Source organism: Monopterus albus, unplaced genomic scaffold (assembly GCF_001952655.1).
Source record: "Monopterus albus unplaced genomic scaffold, M_albus_1.0 scaffold17.1, whole genome shotgun sequence".
In the NCBI taxonomy this organism is placed as follows: domain Eukaryota; kingdom Metazoa; phylum Chordata; class Actinopteri; order Synbranchiformes; family Synbranchidae; genus Monopterus; species Monopterus albus.
Genome location: NW_018127897.1, coordinates 1,669,102 through 1,682,768, shown reverse-complemented (window position 1 = coordinate 1,682,768; position 13,667 = coordinate 1,669,102). Strand labels below are relative to the sequence as shown.

The window sequence follows — 13,667 nt, the reverse complement described above, 5'->3', positions numbered from 1 at the left end:
GGGAAGGGGCCACTCCTTTTATGGTTTGGGAGTAAATTTTACCCTCTGACAGTAACATTCATGATCATGGAGTTAAAGATAGAAATGACATTCAGGTGTTCAAATATTTGAACACTTGGAATGAGGCTGGAAATATTTAGGCTATTCATTCCTCTTTCCTTCTTTGGCGAACTTTTTTTTTTATCCCTTCCCTCTTGTTTGCTTTCTGTGCTTCTTCACCAATGTAGTTTGATTATTTTCTAAACTGCCACGTTGCTGTCTGTGTGTTGTGGGAAAGGCCCATATACACAGAGGGCTGTCTGTCTGAACCCTAAACAGACTAGGTTCACTCTGTTAGCTGTCAGTATGACACAGACAGCAGAAGGGGGGTCACCTTACACCCACCATTTCATGACTCAGGGAAGACAATGCTAACTCTTCAATCAAAGCTGAGCCCCAGAGGTCACTTGTTCTCCCCGGGGGCTGTGAGTGTCTTTCTAAATGCATCCTCGAGACCTCCATACTCTTTCTGCTCACACAAAAAGCCCAGGATGGGCTGGGCTGTGGGCGGGGAGTATGATAATATGTTCCAGAGGAAGTGAGCGCAGTGTAGTGGAATGTGGTTGACATTAGTAGGAGTTGAGCCGTAGGTGGCTAACAGCTAGCCGCCTATGTTGAGTCTGTGCTGAAGACATAAAGAAGAGTGATGAAATCATGCCGCACTTCACAGTGGTACCGGTGAAGGACCAAGCTGATTCCAGCTACGACAGTCTAGAGGGGATTAACTGGGTGGATTACAGAGCCACTGGACAAGACTACCCTGGTTATCAAGATACTGTCAGTTCTGATGGTAAGTCTCACAACTTTTATTCATGTCTTTAGCTCTCAGCCTGGTCACAAAGTAACTCTGAGGTTGAAAAAAATGGTGTAATAAAAGTGATAATTCACCCACCACAGCACAGGAAGGCTTTGCTTTGTCTTCTGAGCAGCTGGTTGTATGGTTACCATGGCAATTCTCCAGGGCCAGAAAAACATTTTCTTATAGCAGTCATTTTGATAGCTCATGTTAAGTAAAATTATAGAAAACTTTTTTTTTTAATCATTTTGGAGATTTGTTTTTTTTTTAAATAAACATGGGGACAAATGAGTCAGATGAGGAAAAACAATGAAAGGGGTGAGAACTGTGGGGCAAAAACACAAGGGGGGTGGTTGTTTGAGAGGGGCCAGTGCTGTCTCAACAAAAAAAGGCCTCAAGTGCTTCCTCACACAAAAGATGGAGCTCTCTCTGGGTGGATTTGTCTTCATAGAGATTGGCTGCTTAACAACACAAAAGCAGATTTCTCCCTCCTCATTTCTCTGCTTCTGCTTATCACCTCACTGTCACTCACCTCTTCAAAACAGGAGGAGTGGGTCCAGTCTCACACAAGGTAAAGAAAGGACAGAGGCAAAATGGGGAGAGGAGTGAGGAATTTGTAGCTGCTGGGTAGGATTATACTAGAGCAGCACTAATTTGTGTAGGCTGAGAAAGTGAATTAACTGGGGAACAAAGTTTTATTTTTTTTAATAGATGACACACATGGGTGTGGCCCTCAAATCAAACACCCAAGCTTAACCAAGGGCCCAGAAAGCTGGGCTGGACACAAGCCTACATAGTGACTATCCCTCCATTTATATTGTTATTTTTAAGCTCTCTACTCCTGAATAATATATGGAAGGATCAGGGTCCAAGGCATCAGACTGATCTAACTATTTGTAACTCAGTTAATGAGAAAAAAAATGCCACTGCATCACTATGAATTTAAAGAAAGTCATGGAAGTCACCCTTTTCACACAACAGAAATGCAAGTAAATAAACTGTGTATAACTGTGTAAAAGCAGTGGCTCAAATATGGTCAAATCAAAACTTTGTACCATGTGCCTATAAAAGGTTTTGATGGCAAAAGAGGAAAAGCAGATGTCCTGAAATAACCCTGAGAGTTTTCATCAGGGTGAATTTTGTATAAGCTGTTTTGTTGCTGTTTCCTTTGTCTTCCTGCTGTAATAATTCTAACTCACCTAAAGAGAGCTTGCTTAATCCCAGTAATAACAACAGCCATTAAACTTAGTGGATAGCTGCAAGGAGAACTATGTTGGACATGTGAATAAGGAAGTGACACTGTGATGGATGATGAGATGCAGTAAAGAGCAGACAGTATAATTTCAAACATGGTAACTAAACTGTAACCACAGCTCAAGTCACTATAGTTGACTGCATTCAGCTGAAAGTAATTCCCCAACTTTAGTTCTATATATGAAATATTCAAGCAAGAAAAAAGATGTACAGTTCAGTTGTCACTGCGGTAAAACAATCCAAAAGTGGCTGCATGTGCTGGATGAATTTGACATGGGAGTGGTGGGTGTGGGCATGGGACATGCTGGGTCTTCAACATGGTGGAAGCAATATAGTGCCGAGTCTGTTTCAGGCTGGGAGCTCAGCTCTGTTCACCACAGCACAGGATGGGGTCAGCCTTGATGTCACTGTAAGTGTTGTACTCCTGAGCAAGAGCAACTACCTTAAAATAGCCTTTACTTTTCACTAAGAAAATTTTTGCTCTTTTAATTGCTTGCATGCCATGATATGCTGAAAAGCAGAGTATATGTGTTTGTGCTGAACACAGCTTGGGTAGGTTTGGTCTTATTTCCTTATTTGTAAAAGCACAGTAAGAATGCAACAACATATTTAACCAGTATGAATCTGTCCTGCTGTGCTTCCATTTATTGCATTAGAAAGTACCAGCTGAAATGGATATTTGTAGAAATACAGTATGTGGCAAGCAGGTAGAGATTCATTTTGTTTGTGAAGCAAGGCAACAATTTATAGCCCATGAGCTAAATAACCTAAACGTGAAGGAGACAGTATTACTGTTAGTGTAATAAATCACCCATCAATAAAATCATATTTACCAATTATGTAATTATGCTACTGTATATACTGATCGCTAAGACCTCATACTTCTCACAAACATATCAGAGATAAATTCATTAATTTAATGCAAACTGTAGCTGTTAGTTTGCACATTTGCCAACAGGTGAAACTTGATTATTGACAACTAATAGTTGGTTCTTTATAAATGAATACTCATTTCAGTAATTTAATTTTGAAATCTAATTTGAATATGCTACCTGAAAATACCAAGTGACAACAGAAATCACTTGAATGGCCACAAGAGGCTATTAGAACAAGCTAAGTCTGTGCTCTAAAAACAACAGTGACATACATGAGCCACCACTAAAGTGGACTACACAGGGTACATTATAAGCATTCATTAGGAGTCGTGTTTCTGGCCACATGGTAAATACAGTAAGTCAGGTATTCACTCTCTGTTTTGGTCTCCACCAACTCAGGAGGAAGATTGGATTTTTAGCTGCTAAATGTTCCTCCATGTTTACTAGCTAGTTGCTAACATTGGGTGCTGGGTTTATCAGAGCTAAAGAAAGCTACTTGCTATGGCTGGAAATGGTGCTGGTAAAAACAGAGAATGAAATAGTTGCTGTTGGTAAAAAAAACATAACTGGGCTGAAGGATGCCATAACACTCTCTAGTACTAAGAGTAATTGCATGGGTGCTAATTTTAACAGCTTTCAAATTTACACATTTGATCAAGCATTAATATAAACACATTAAGCTCTGTTTCTTCATTTATTCTTTTTGAGGAAAGTAGAGCAGGTGTTGTGCCTGTACTGTATCACAGACTGCAGCATATTTGTCATTTGCTTATAGTTTATTAATCTCACATTAAAGAGGTTCTGAGAATTTTATGTAATGAGTAGAGGCTTTGGAGAATGCTGCTGTGTTCCTCTCTAATTCAGGAGAACATGGTGACCAGTCCTGTCATGCTTTCTGGCATGCCATACATACAGCCCTTGGGAGATAAACACACCCTAGTCCACAGATATGTGGAGCTTATGACAGAGTTAGAACACACACACACACACGTTTTTATAAGCTATCTTTAGGACGCTTATTGACATAATGCATTCCCTAGCCCCTTACCCTAACCCTTAACCATCACAACTAAATGCCTAACCCCGGTCCTTGCCCTGACCTTAAACTAAGTCGTCACCCTAAAATATATTGTTTACAGTAAGTCATTAATACTCCTTAAAGATCAACATAAATGATATGGAAGATCAAACTTTAAATCAATTATTTTCACACATTTTCTGTGATGTAACTGCCTTGCCATCTCTGTCCTATCTCCTCATTTGCATCAAAGTGACAACAGCAGAACAATTCACGTTCGTCGTGTACCACCAACAATCTCCTGTCAACTGAATGCATTCAGTGTGTCTGGCCAGAGTCTTCTTCACTGCCTCATGTTAGACACTAAACACCGACCAATACAAAACAAACAGTACTAAACTGTACTGTATGTACTATTGTACATAATTTAGTGACTATCCCTAAATGATTCTCATACTGTGGATGTAAGGTGAATGTGAAATGTGTTGTAGCAGTTTGATTCTGAAACCTGAGAAATGTTTATACAAAACAGTGTTCAAGCATGTGACATAAACATATTGATATTATGATCATGGCAAATTCTAGAAATTCAAATTTAACTGACATCTGTATATTTCCCAATATTTCAGTCAGTCCAGTCCTTTGGTTATTGTCCAGAAGCTTTCTGATATTCCTTTGATTCATTTTTTGGGAATGTGCCCTGACTGGAGACTATACTCTTGTAAAAAAACATGCCCATATGTTGTTTGTGCCAGCAGGTTATTACCATCAACAGTTATGTATTATTATTAGTCAAACTCTAGTCGCTGTAGTAATTGTGGCCCAAGCTGAGGTAGATAGAACCCAAGCAGCTGACAAATAATAGGAAGCAGACTCAAAAAACATCGTCAGGTTTCCAAATAGATGATTTAGTTAAAAATGTGCTCCCAAGATACAAATGCCCCAAAGAAATATCAATAAAACAACCAAACAGTTAACTTCACATAACTGAAGAGAACTCAACTCAAAATAACACAACTTAAATTACTGGCATATGCACACAGATACACTTACTTCAGCTACACTTACTTAAGTGCACAAACAATTTTTTGCAACAACACTGCAGATACACCACTCTGGGTTTGCTGAGTCATTAGTTCTACAACCAGTGACATCCCCGTTTAGTTAACTTGGATAATTTTTTTTTTTTTTTGAAAGTTTGTTGTACGATGCATGACCTCTACCCACCCATTTTTACCCCCGAGGTAATCAGACTGAGCTGCTGTCCTTTTCTCATCATTAACACACATCAAAGTTAATATGTTTTGGTGTAGGGCTCAGCAGGTTAGCATTTCTCTGTTTTGTTAAGAGGCCACTCCGCATGAAACTCAGCCATTACAGCTAACGCTGGTCTGTGCTGTAACGGAATTAGTGTTTCTTGCCCTAGGCTATGGAGGAGAGAAAAGTCAAATGAAACATAATGACTTTATAACCACCTACTGTAGAATAAAGTTTTGAAAAGTAAAATAACAGTCAAATTGGTAATATGCACTTGGAAAATATGCCTACTTGATGTTTGATTGTGTTACTAGCATACATAGCAGCATATTACCATACTGGGCAGGCCTATTAAATTTAATGGACACTAACCAACTGTGTAGAATCCATAGTAGGTACACACTGAAGGTCTGATACTTTTCTAATTTCCATTACTAAGTCAAGCAGCATCATTTTAATACACAAGTTCAAAGTAAGCAAAGATGTGTATTATAATTAATACAGTTGTTTATTATATTTTACACTGTTGCTTTACAAGTTGCTTGTTATATTTTACAGTGGATTCAACCATTCATTCAGTGTACTGAAATGATTTTAGTATTGACACACAATAGAAAATGTGTAACTCACTGAACAAGTTATTTCTAAGCTAGGACATAGATTGAAATAAAGTAAACATCATTACCATGAACATATTTACATTAATTTATATATGGAATTTTCTTGATGTGTCATCCAACAATATGGGAGGCGAAATACAGCCATGCTTTGTAATGCTTTGTTTCTATTTGTTACACTACACATAGCATGCCCCAGTTCTGTACTATTATATGCAATTATATTACCAAGCCTAAGGTTTTAGCATTCTGCACCCACAGTGGTGGACTACTGTATGCACTGTAAACACATAATGAACTAACCAGGCCACTACTTTGCTCTTCACAGAAATCTCCCAACATACTGTATGTACAAGGTGCAGACTGTTATAAAAGGTCAAATGGCTCAAACACTGAGAAGCTGGGAGGGCATTTTACAGATTTATATAATGAATAGAGGTGTGATGATACACTTAGCTTGTGAGACAAGACTACACGATACTGGGTTCAGGAGAAGAAGACGAGATCATATTTTAACACTATTTTTGAGATATTTTCAATGACGAAATATGTGTCCGGAAAATAGTCTTAAAAATAGTATTTTATTCAACTGAAGGTCACAAAATGCAAAACAATGTAGGTGCATTTTGAAATGTTTTAACTAATGACCTTGTAATGTCACTTCAGTTCTACTTTCTGAGTATGAATTAATATATGCAGTAAAAGACAACAATATGTAAGCACTGTAAAAGGTTTTGCTACAAACTCAACTGACTGGCTTCTCTTTTATGTGTTTTCACATGAGTCTCTTCATACGTTTTAACTGTGCATGAATTAGCCATTAGCTTCTAACTTTCAAATGAAGCTTTGTCTGACCTATACTATTTTCACCCTCACTGCACTGTATCAGATGGTGCCATCATCTGGCAAAAGTGCTACATTGACCAATCATGTACAGGAGACAGGACGTGGAAGCCCATAGGAAGAAGCCTCTTTTATTTACCCTGTAAGCGTAGGCATTCACTGCAATTTACTATCGAATATGGGCCACAATTAACACTCCACAATGACCAGCCATGCATTTTCATTAGTACTGGATGTTAAACTGCTTTTTATCTAACAATGCAGACACACTGGTGGTGGAATTGCTGCTAATGTAGATAGGCTATGTTAGCAGCAGGGCTAACCAAAACACAATGGAAACTCACAGGCTGGAAACATTAATGAAGCCACTCACATCGACTCGTCACAACAGGGCAGTATAGTACGTGTCTACCATACACTCCCTGCAACCCCTTGCCCCCTGACCAATGCAGCCCCATGTGCTAAAACACAGCAGGAAGTTGCTTTTTTTTTCTGGACTAACGTGAAGGTACAATCACACTCAGTCATACTGGCTGCTGCTCTGGTCCTGTTATGTACTGATATCACAATACAGCTTTTAACTTGATGAGAAATATTGCCATGTTTTAATACTGTGAGATCTAATGGCACAAGATCTCGTTACATCCCTAATAATGAGCTAAACATACTGAACAACAGAGTACAAGTTAAAACTATCTAAGTCACTGCCATGCATCAGTTGTATTATGCTTGCCCAAACCAGCGGCACAGTCATTCAAGCTATGTACATATTAGTCTGGTTCACTCTCTTTTACACACACACTTACACAAACACCTGAAATCAGTAGAAAATTCTTGGCAACTAACTGCACAAAGTCAAGTGTGTTAAGCTGTATGACTTCTCTGCCTCTTAGTGTTGATTCCTAAAGGGTTATTAAATAGGAAGTTAGGCAAATAGGCTTTTTCAAGCCCCCAGGAAGCTAGTGGACAGTGATATTATTTTCCATGTTTAATCAACTTTAAAAAAGTACAGACACAGTACTGTAAAGTTTCTTTCTCTGGAACATTAGGAGTTTTAAAAATACTTAATAGGTCCCTGGAAACCCTCATGAATGCTTCATATACTGTATCTATCTAAGTACACCATGCCATCTATAGATAAAGTAAATTAATTAATGATTGTCTTGAAGATGTTTTGCAGGAGCTGCTTTCAGGAAGTTGTTTGTTGGAGCTATAACAAATTATAAATCATATTGACTTTGTCCTTATAGATTTGCCCTGAAAGGTTTGTTTTTGTTAAGGAATCATGCCATTTCAGACATTTGTCAATCTAGCACCATTTCTGGGAATCAATCCACATTTAAAACAATAAATTATACCCAGACTTCTGTTGCATAGGCACTCAGTCAAAATATTTGCTTTGCACTTTTAGTGCATTTTGTGTTTGACTGAGGTTACAATGAAAGCATGGTAGCCAAACCCATGTTAGTTTATTTGTTGTGTTGGAGGCATGTTCATAAGAGTTGTTGCCAATGTCAGTCGTACTGGCAATTATAAATTACTCAAACTGGGCATTTCTAATTTCCCATAGAAAAGGTTGATGAGCTTAAATGATTTTAATTATTTATGACATTTTCAAAATAGTAACATCCATCATCAATTTCAGTCTTACTAAGAATGCTAAACAAAACCTGTGGTGTCAGCTGCTATTAATAATGAAATGATGAGCTGAAATATACATTATGGTAAATACTTGCTTCCAGATACTAGTATAGGTGACATCAGTAAAAAGTAAAAGTCATATATACCCCTGCATAAGGTCTTTCCTTCTCACCCTTCTGCAAGTTCGCCTATCCAACAGTACTGATCTTAGCTGTGGCTGTGAGCTGTTTAGCTGCGGAAACAGCCTACATGCTGGTACATGCTGCTGTAAAGCATTTGTGCTGTTCTGTGGTCACAGCGGGACGATTGCATGCCTTCATAACAGGCAAGTTAATCTTTAATCTTTTTAATTAGACATTTAATGTGAGATAATAACAAGAGACCCCCACTGTCTCCTCAGCCTGTTGTTAAAGTGAGTTTTATTTGGCCTTTCCAAATGGTGGAATGAGTTGGAAACTAAACTCTGTTAGATTTGAGTATTCTTTTGTTTACGCAAATCAGTGTCACTGCCTTAGCTGTTGTAATCTTTCTATTTTTGCTTTTTTTTTATCTTACCCCCTCTCAGAATTATTACATTGACTTATGTCACCAAATTCATAAAAGAGTTAGGGTTTTTGTTTTGCTTCTTTCTTGGAAGAATGATTTGTTGATACATGCAGATATGCATGTACTGCAAATCTGTACAGTGTAGGAATACAGATGCTGTAATGCCACACTTCTTCACTCCAAACTAAGACTCTTATATCCCATGCACAGACATGTGTGCATGTGTTAGTAAATCAGCACTGTACCATCCACTCTCCCCTTCTCATCCCCCCTCACTGTGCACCATGTGTTAGATCAGGTCTCTGATTGAGTGTACACACTGAGTGACCGGGTGTCCTGGATAGTAATCAACAATTCCTCAAGCTAGAGCACAGAGTGCTCTGCTACAGACTGCACACAGCGCATAACTATGCTAACTCACAGGGATACTAGCAGCAGTGGAATACAGAGCAAAGGTGAGTGAGGACCAGCATCAAAGCTCACCCAGCAAACTAGTATATTTTCCTATTTCATGGCCTCTTGATGAGACTTTTTGTTGGCACACTTTTTTGTCACAGGGTTAATCTGACTTTTGACATGCTGCTGTTAAGATTTACATGCTCTAATAACCCAAAGTTAGGTAATTTCCAGGTAATGAGGCGTGTGCATGCCTTTGAGTGTGAATGTGTGTGTGAGATGAAGTGTTACTTTGTGTGCAGCAATTGCATCAGTGACTGCACTCATCTCTTCTTGATTCTTTTGTTCAAAAGCAGATGTTAATGAGTGTAAAATTGAATTATATGCCTGTTTATCAACTGGATTTAGCTTTGTCAATATGTGCTGCTTTTGGCCTTTCACTACAGCTTCATAGCATGAATTGTGTTGGTGTTACTGCAGATGCAGATTTTATTTCACATTTTACTAATCATGTCTGTCAGTTTAGTGAATCATATTGATGTGATGGTTGTGTTACCAGGATGCCTCAAATATATAACCTTAAGTTTTTTTGATTCGATGTTTTCCCCTTTCGCCAACAGGACATGGGAATCATAAAGAGGACAGCCCATTTCTGAACAGTGCTGAAGCTACTAGCAGGAAGAATGACTTCTATGACAGGAACCTGGCTTTGTTTGAGGTCTGTTCATTTGACTTTCCAATATTGTTTATTATTTACCTTTGCTCTCTGACTTTTTCTCCAGGAAGAGCTGGATATACGGCCAAAAGTTTCTTCTCTGCTCAGCCGTTTGGTCAACTACACTAACATCACACAGGGAGTCAAGGAGCACGAGGAGGCGGAGAACACTGATGCCTCGCGAAGGAAGTCTCCCAAGGTCAGGAGTCAGGACACAGCAAACACTATGCTGTACTGTTTTTGCCATGTGTACCCTTGATGGTTGGTTACATGATCCTTTACCTCTGGCCTTCTCCCTGCATCGCTATCCAAGTTCTAGTTTTGTATTAAGACTTGTTGACTGATTAGCTCTGCATGCTATGCAGTCAAACTGTGCCAGTGTAAGACCTGGATACAGGCAAAGAGCTCAGAACATGATTGAACGACCTTTAAAAAGTACATCAATCAATACTGATGATCAATACATTCATTTCCTGTAATGTTATGTGCAATACTAATCCCCCCCCCCCCCTTTTCCTATTAGTCTCATGGGCACTCTGATGGGTGTCTACTTACCATGTCTCCAGAACATCTTTGGCGTTATTCTTTTTCTCCGACTGACATGGATTGTTGGGATGGCTGGCATCATACAGTCTCTCCTGATTGTCCTTATGTGTTGCTCATGTGTTAGTATGCACACACACACACACACACACACACACACACACACACAGGGTGCTGGGTTGATTCCACCAGCAATGTTGGACGATGGGTTTTCATTGGTAAATCAGTCAATAGAATGCACATGGTTACATAAACAGCAGCAATTATTTTAGGTTAAAAAAAGTCAGTTGACTTGATTTGTGTTTTTTACTCAATGTGGTTCCATTACCTAAGCCTTGCACAAGAAATACTGTAATTTTATTAACTCCCATGCTACATGTGCTAGATGAATATGATTATGTTCTGTTAGATGGAAACTGGACTTTGTTTTAGTTCCCAGTTGGTCTGTGGCTATTAGCAAAACAACCACAAGTTGCCATGACCTATGTATGTGTGGTCATTTTCATATTTATAATACTTTATCTTCTTTTTCAGACAATGCTAACAGCCATATCAATGAGTGCCATTGCTACCAACGGAGTCGTTCCAGGTAATACATGGGATCTTATCACCTTGTTCATCGGAACTGATTGTAGCACATTTCATACCATTTTTTAAGGGTATGATAGCAACACACAACTGATTTTTAAATAATTATTTGGTGGACTTTGATATCATCCAATTGCTCTGACAGATGTTTAAGTTACACTTGTCTTCCACTTGGGGGCAGCAGTAATTCACTGTTGCATCCACTGCAAGCAGTAAAAGCAGAGACTTCCAGTAGTTTCTTTGCCAAAAGTGTTTTTTTTTTTTCAGTGTTTGTTTGTTTGTTGACAACATAACTCAAAAAGTAATGAATGGACTTAGATTATTTTTTGGGTGCCTGTAGCCAGGTGGCTACAGTACAGAAGACCATATGCCCCTTTGGAGTTGGCAATGCCAGCGATTTGACTAGCACCACTGACACCCTAAAAAAAAAAATTTAAATTCTTCACCATTGTGAATGTTGGAAAGACTGTTTACTATATGTGAACCTCCTTGTGGCAAAAGTGTGCACTGCTGAGCACTTTGAGCACATAAAGAGCCAAATTCCAACAAAAGCTGTACATTCACTGTCAATGGAAACTGAACACTGTCACTCACTACACCCCACTGTGTGAGACAGTGACTGAACGAACCACTGAAGCAACAGCCTAGAGCTGGGGAAAGGTCTGCTCTATGCAGCAACAGCCAGGCAGGAGATAGTCTGGATTATCATAATCCCAAATGGCAGAAATTTTGAACCAGGATTAAAGCTGTTATCATTTTCATGCTAGGACTGATACCATTCCACTTTATGAAGCCTTGACATTGCTTAACATTGATAATATGTGGTCAGTCTATCCAAGTAATGCCAATTTAGACATATTTTTTTATTGCTTTCAGAAATGTGAATACTCATTATCTAACTATTAGCAGGCACCTAAATCTGGTTCAGAGCAGTTTTTCACAGAGATGGTGGTGTTCCAGATGCACATTATGAGTACTACATCCTCCTATAGTCAGGAGTTTGGACTTCAAGGTTGGACTTACTACTACAATTGCGTACTGCAATGGTAAACAAGCTTTGCATCAGGAAATGGAGCAAAAGTACATAAGTAGAGCTACAGCATCGCCAGAACTCAGCAACACTCCGCTATTTTGTACAGTATGTGTGAACACCCTGTAATGAGTGTAGCAGGAGGCATGGTGGAAATCAGAACTTATATTCAGCCAAATGGTGTGAGTTATGTGACTCTTTGAAGGAATGTAACACATTGTTATGTCAATCTGCGTGGGACAAATATTTTGCCATTTGTGGAATTTAGTAATCACTCACGTCTATTGTTTTTACTGAACAACTTTCAAACTAATAGTGATATCAACATCATTCCAAATGCCAGCGGTAGGTTTTCATGGTCAAGTAATCATATTATGAGGGTCAGAATGTTGTGGGAATATTCCTTTTAGATGTAATGACATTAAAAGTGAGTTACCATGGCAGAGGTTTGCACTCTCTTGCGTGCTGTCTGGTTTTCTAAGTGTAACTGTTTGTTTTGATTTCTGTAGCTGGAGGGGCATACTTCATGATCTCACGCTCCCTTGGCCCTGAGTTTGGAGGAGCTGTGGGGCTATGCTTCTACTTGGGCACCACCTTTGCTTCTGCCATGTATATACTTGGTGCCATTGAAATCTTCTTGGTCAGTTTATTAATATATTTATGTGCAGTTATATTACATTTCTATTTTGAAATTCAATTTCTAAACATTGTTTTGTATTGAAATGGATCAGCCATTTCATACACTGTACATACACTGACTATGTAGTAATTGTCCTTTTGGAATTTTTCCTCTATTTCTATTTCTTCAGAAATATCTGGTCCCCCAGGCTGCTATCTTTCATGCCACAGACCCCTTTGGGAAAGACAGTGCCATGCTGAACAATATGAGAGTCTACGGTTCCATCTGCCTCAGCCTGATGGCTGTGGTGGTCTTTGTAGGAGTCAAATATGTCAACAAACTGGCCTCCCTTTTCCTGGCCTGTGTCATTATCTCTATTGTCTCCATCTATGCAGGGGCAATTAAGTCCATGTCTCATCCACCAGAATTCCCGTAAGTCTGCAGAGAATGTTTCGCTAGAATAAAAATGTGTCTTACATTAAGCAGTAAGTTGTGGAGACCTTAATAGATGACATTAGTGGTTGTGATGGAGGAGAGAGTGCACCGATTACTTGCATACAGTGTGATTTTTCAGCCAAATATATTTCCTTTTGAGAAGCTACAGTTTGTTCCATGACTGTCAATGGCAAATGTGTAGAAATGATAAAGCAAAGCTGTATGATAAAGACAATGGTGATGGTGGAAATAATGATTAATAACATAGGAATAATTTTAACTTTTGTCCATGTTATTGCTCTAGGATCTGCATGTTGGGCAATAGGACCTTGGTGAGAGATCACTTTGATGTATGTGCTAAGACTGTGATAAAGGGCAATATCACAGTGCCCAGTCAGATGTGGGACAGGTTCTGCCTGCCAGGGAACATGAGCAGCGCTCAGTGTGATGATTAC

At 39.0% G+C, this 13,667-nt stretch overlaps 1 protein-coding gene across 1 annotated transcript in view; it reads left to right on the top strand.

Annotated features, from left to right (window-relative positions):
• Positions 1-594: 594 nt before the first annotated feature.
• Positions 595-13,667, top strand: part of slc12a4 (solute carrier family 12 member 4) — a 19,944-nt gene continuing 6,871 nt past the window's right edge. The window contains exons 1-8 of the mRNA XM_020592360.1: positions 595-829; positions 9,903-10,000; positions 10,065-10,228; positions 10,521-10,662; positions 11,075-11,129; positions 12,668-12,798; positions 12,968-13,209; positions 13,517-13,667. The exon at positions 13,517-13,667 is cut by the window's right edge and continues 46 nt beyond it. Of these exons, the coding sequence (XP_020448016.1) occupies positions 694-829; positions 9,903-10,000; positions 10,065-10,228; positions 10,521-10,662; positions 11,075-11,129; positions 12,668-12,798; positions 12,968-13,209; positions 13,517-13,667 (1,119 nt within the window). The 5' untranslated portion in view covers positions 595-693. The remainder of the gene's footprint in view (positions 830-9,902; positions 10,001-10,064; positions 10,229-10,520; positions 10,663-11,074; positions 11,130-12,667; positions 12,799-12,967; positions 13,210-13,516) is intronic.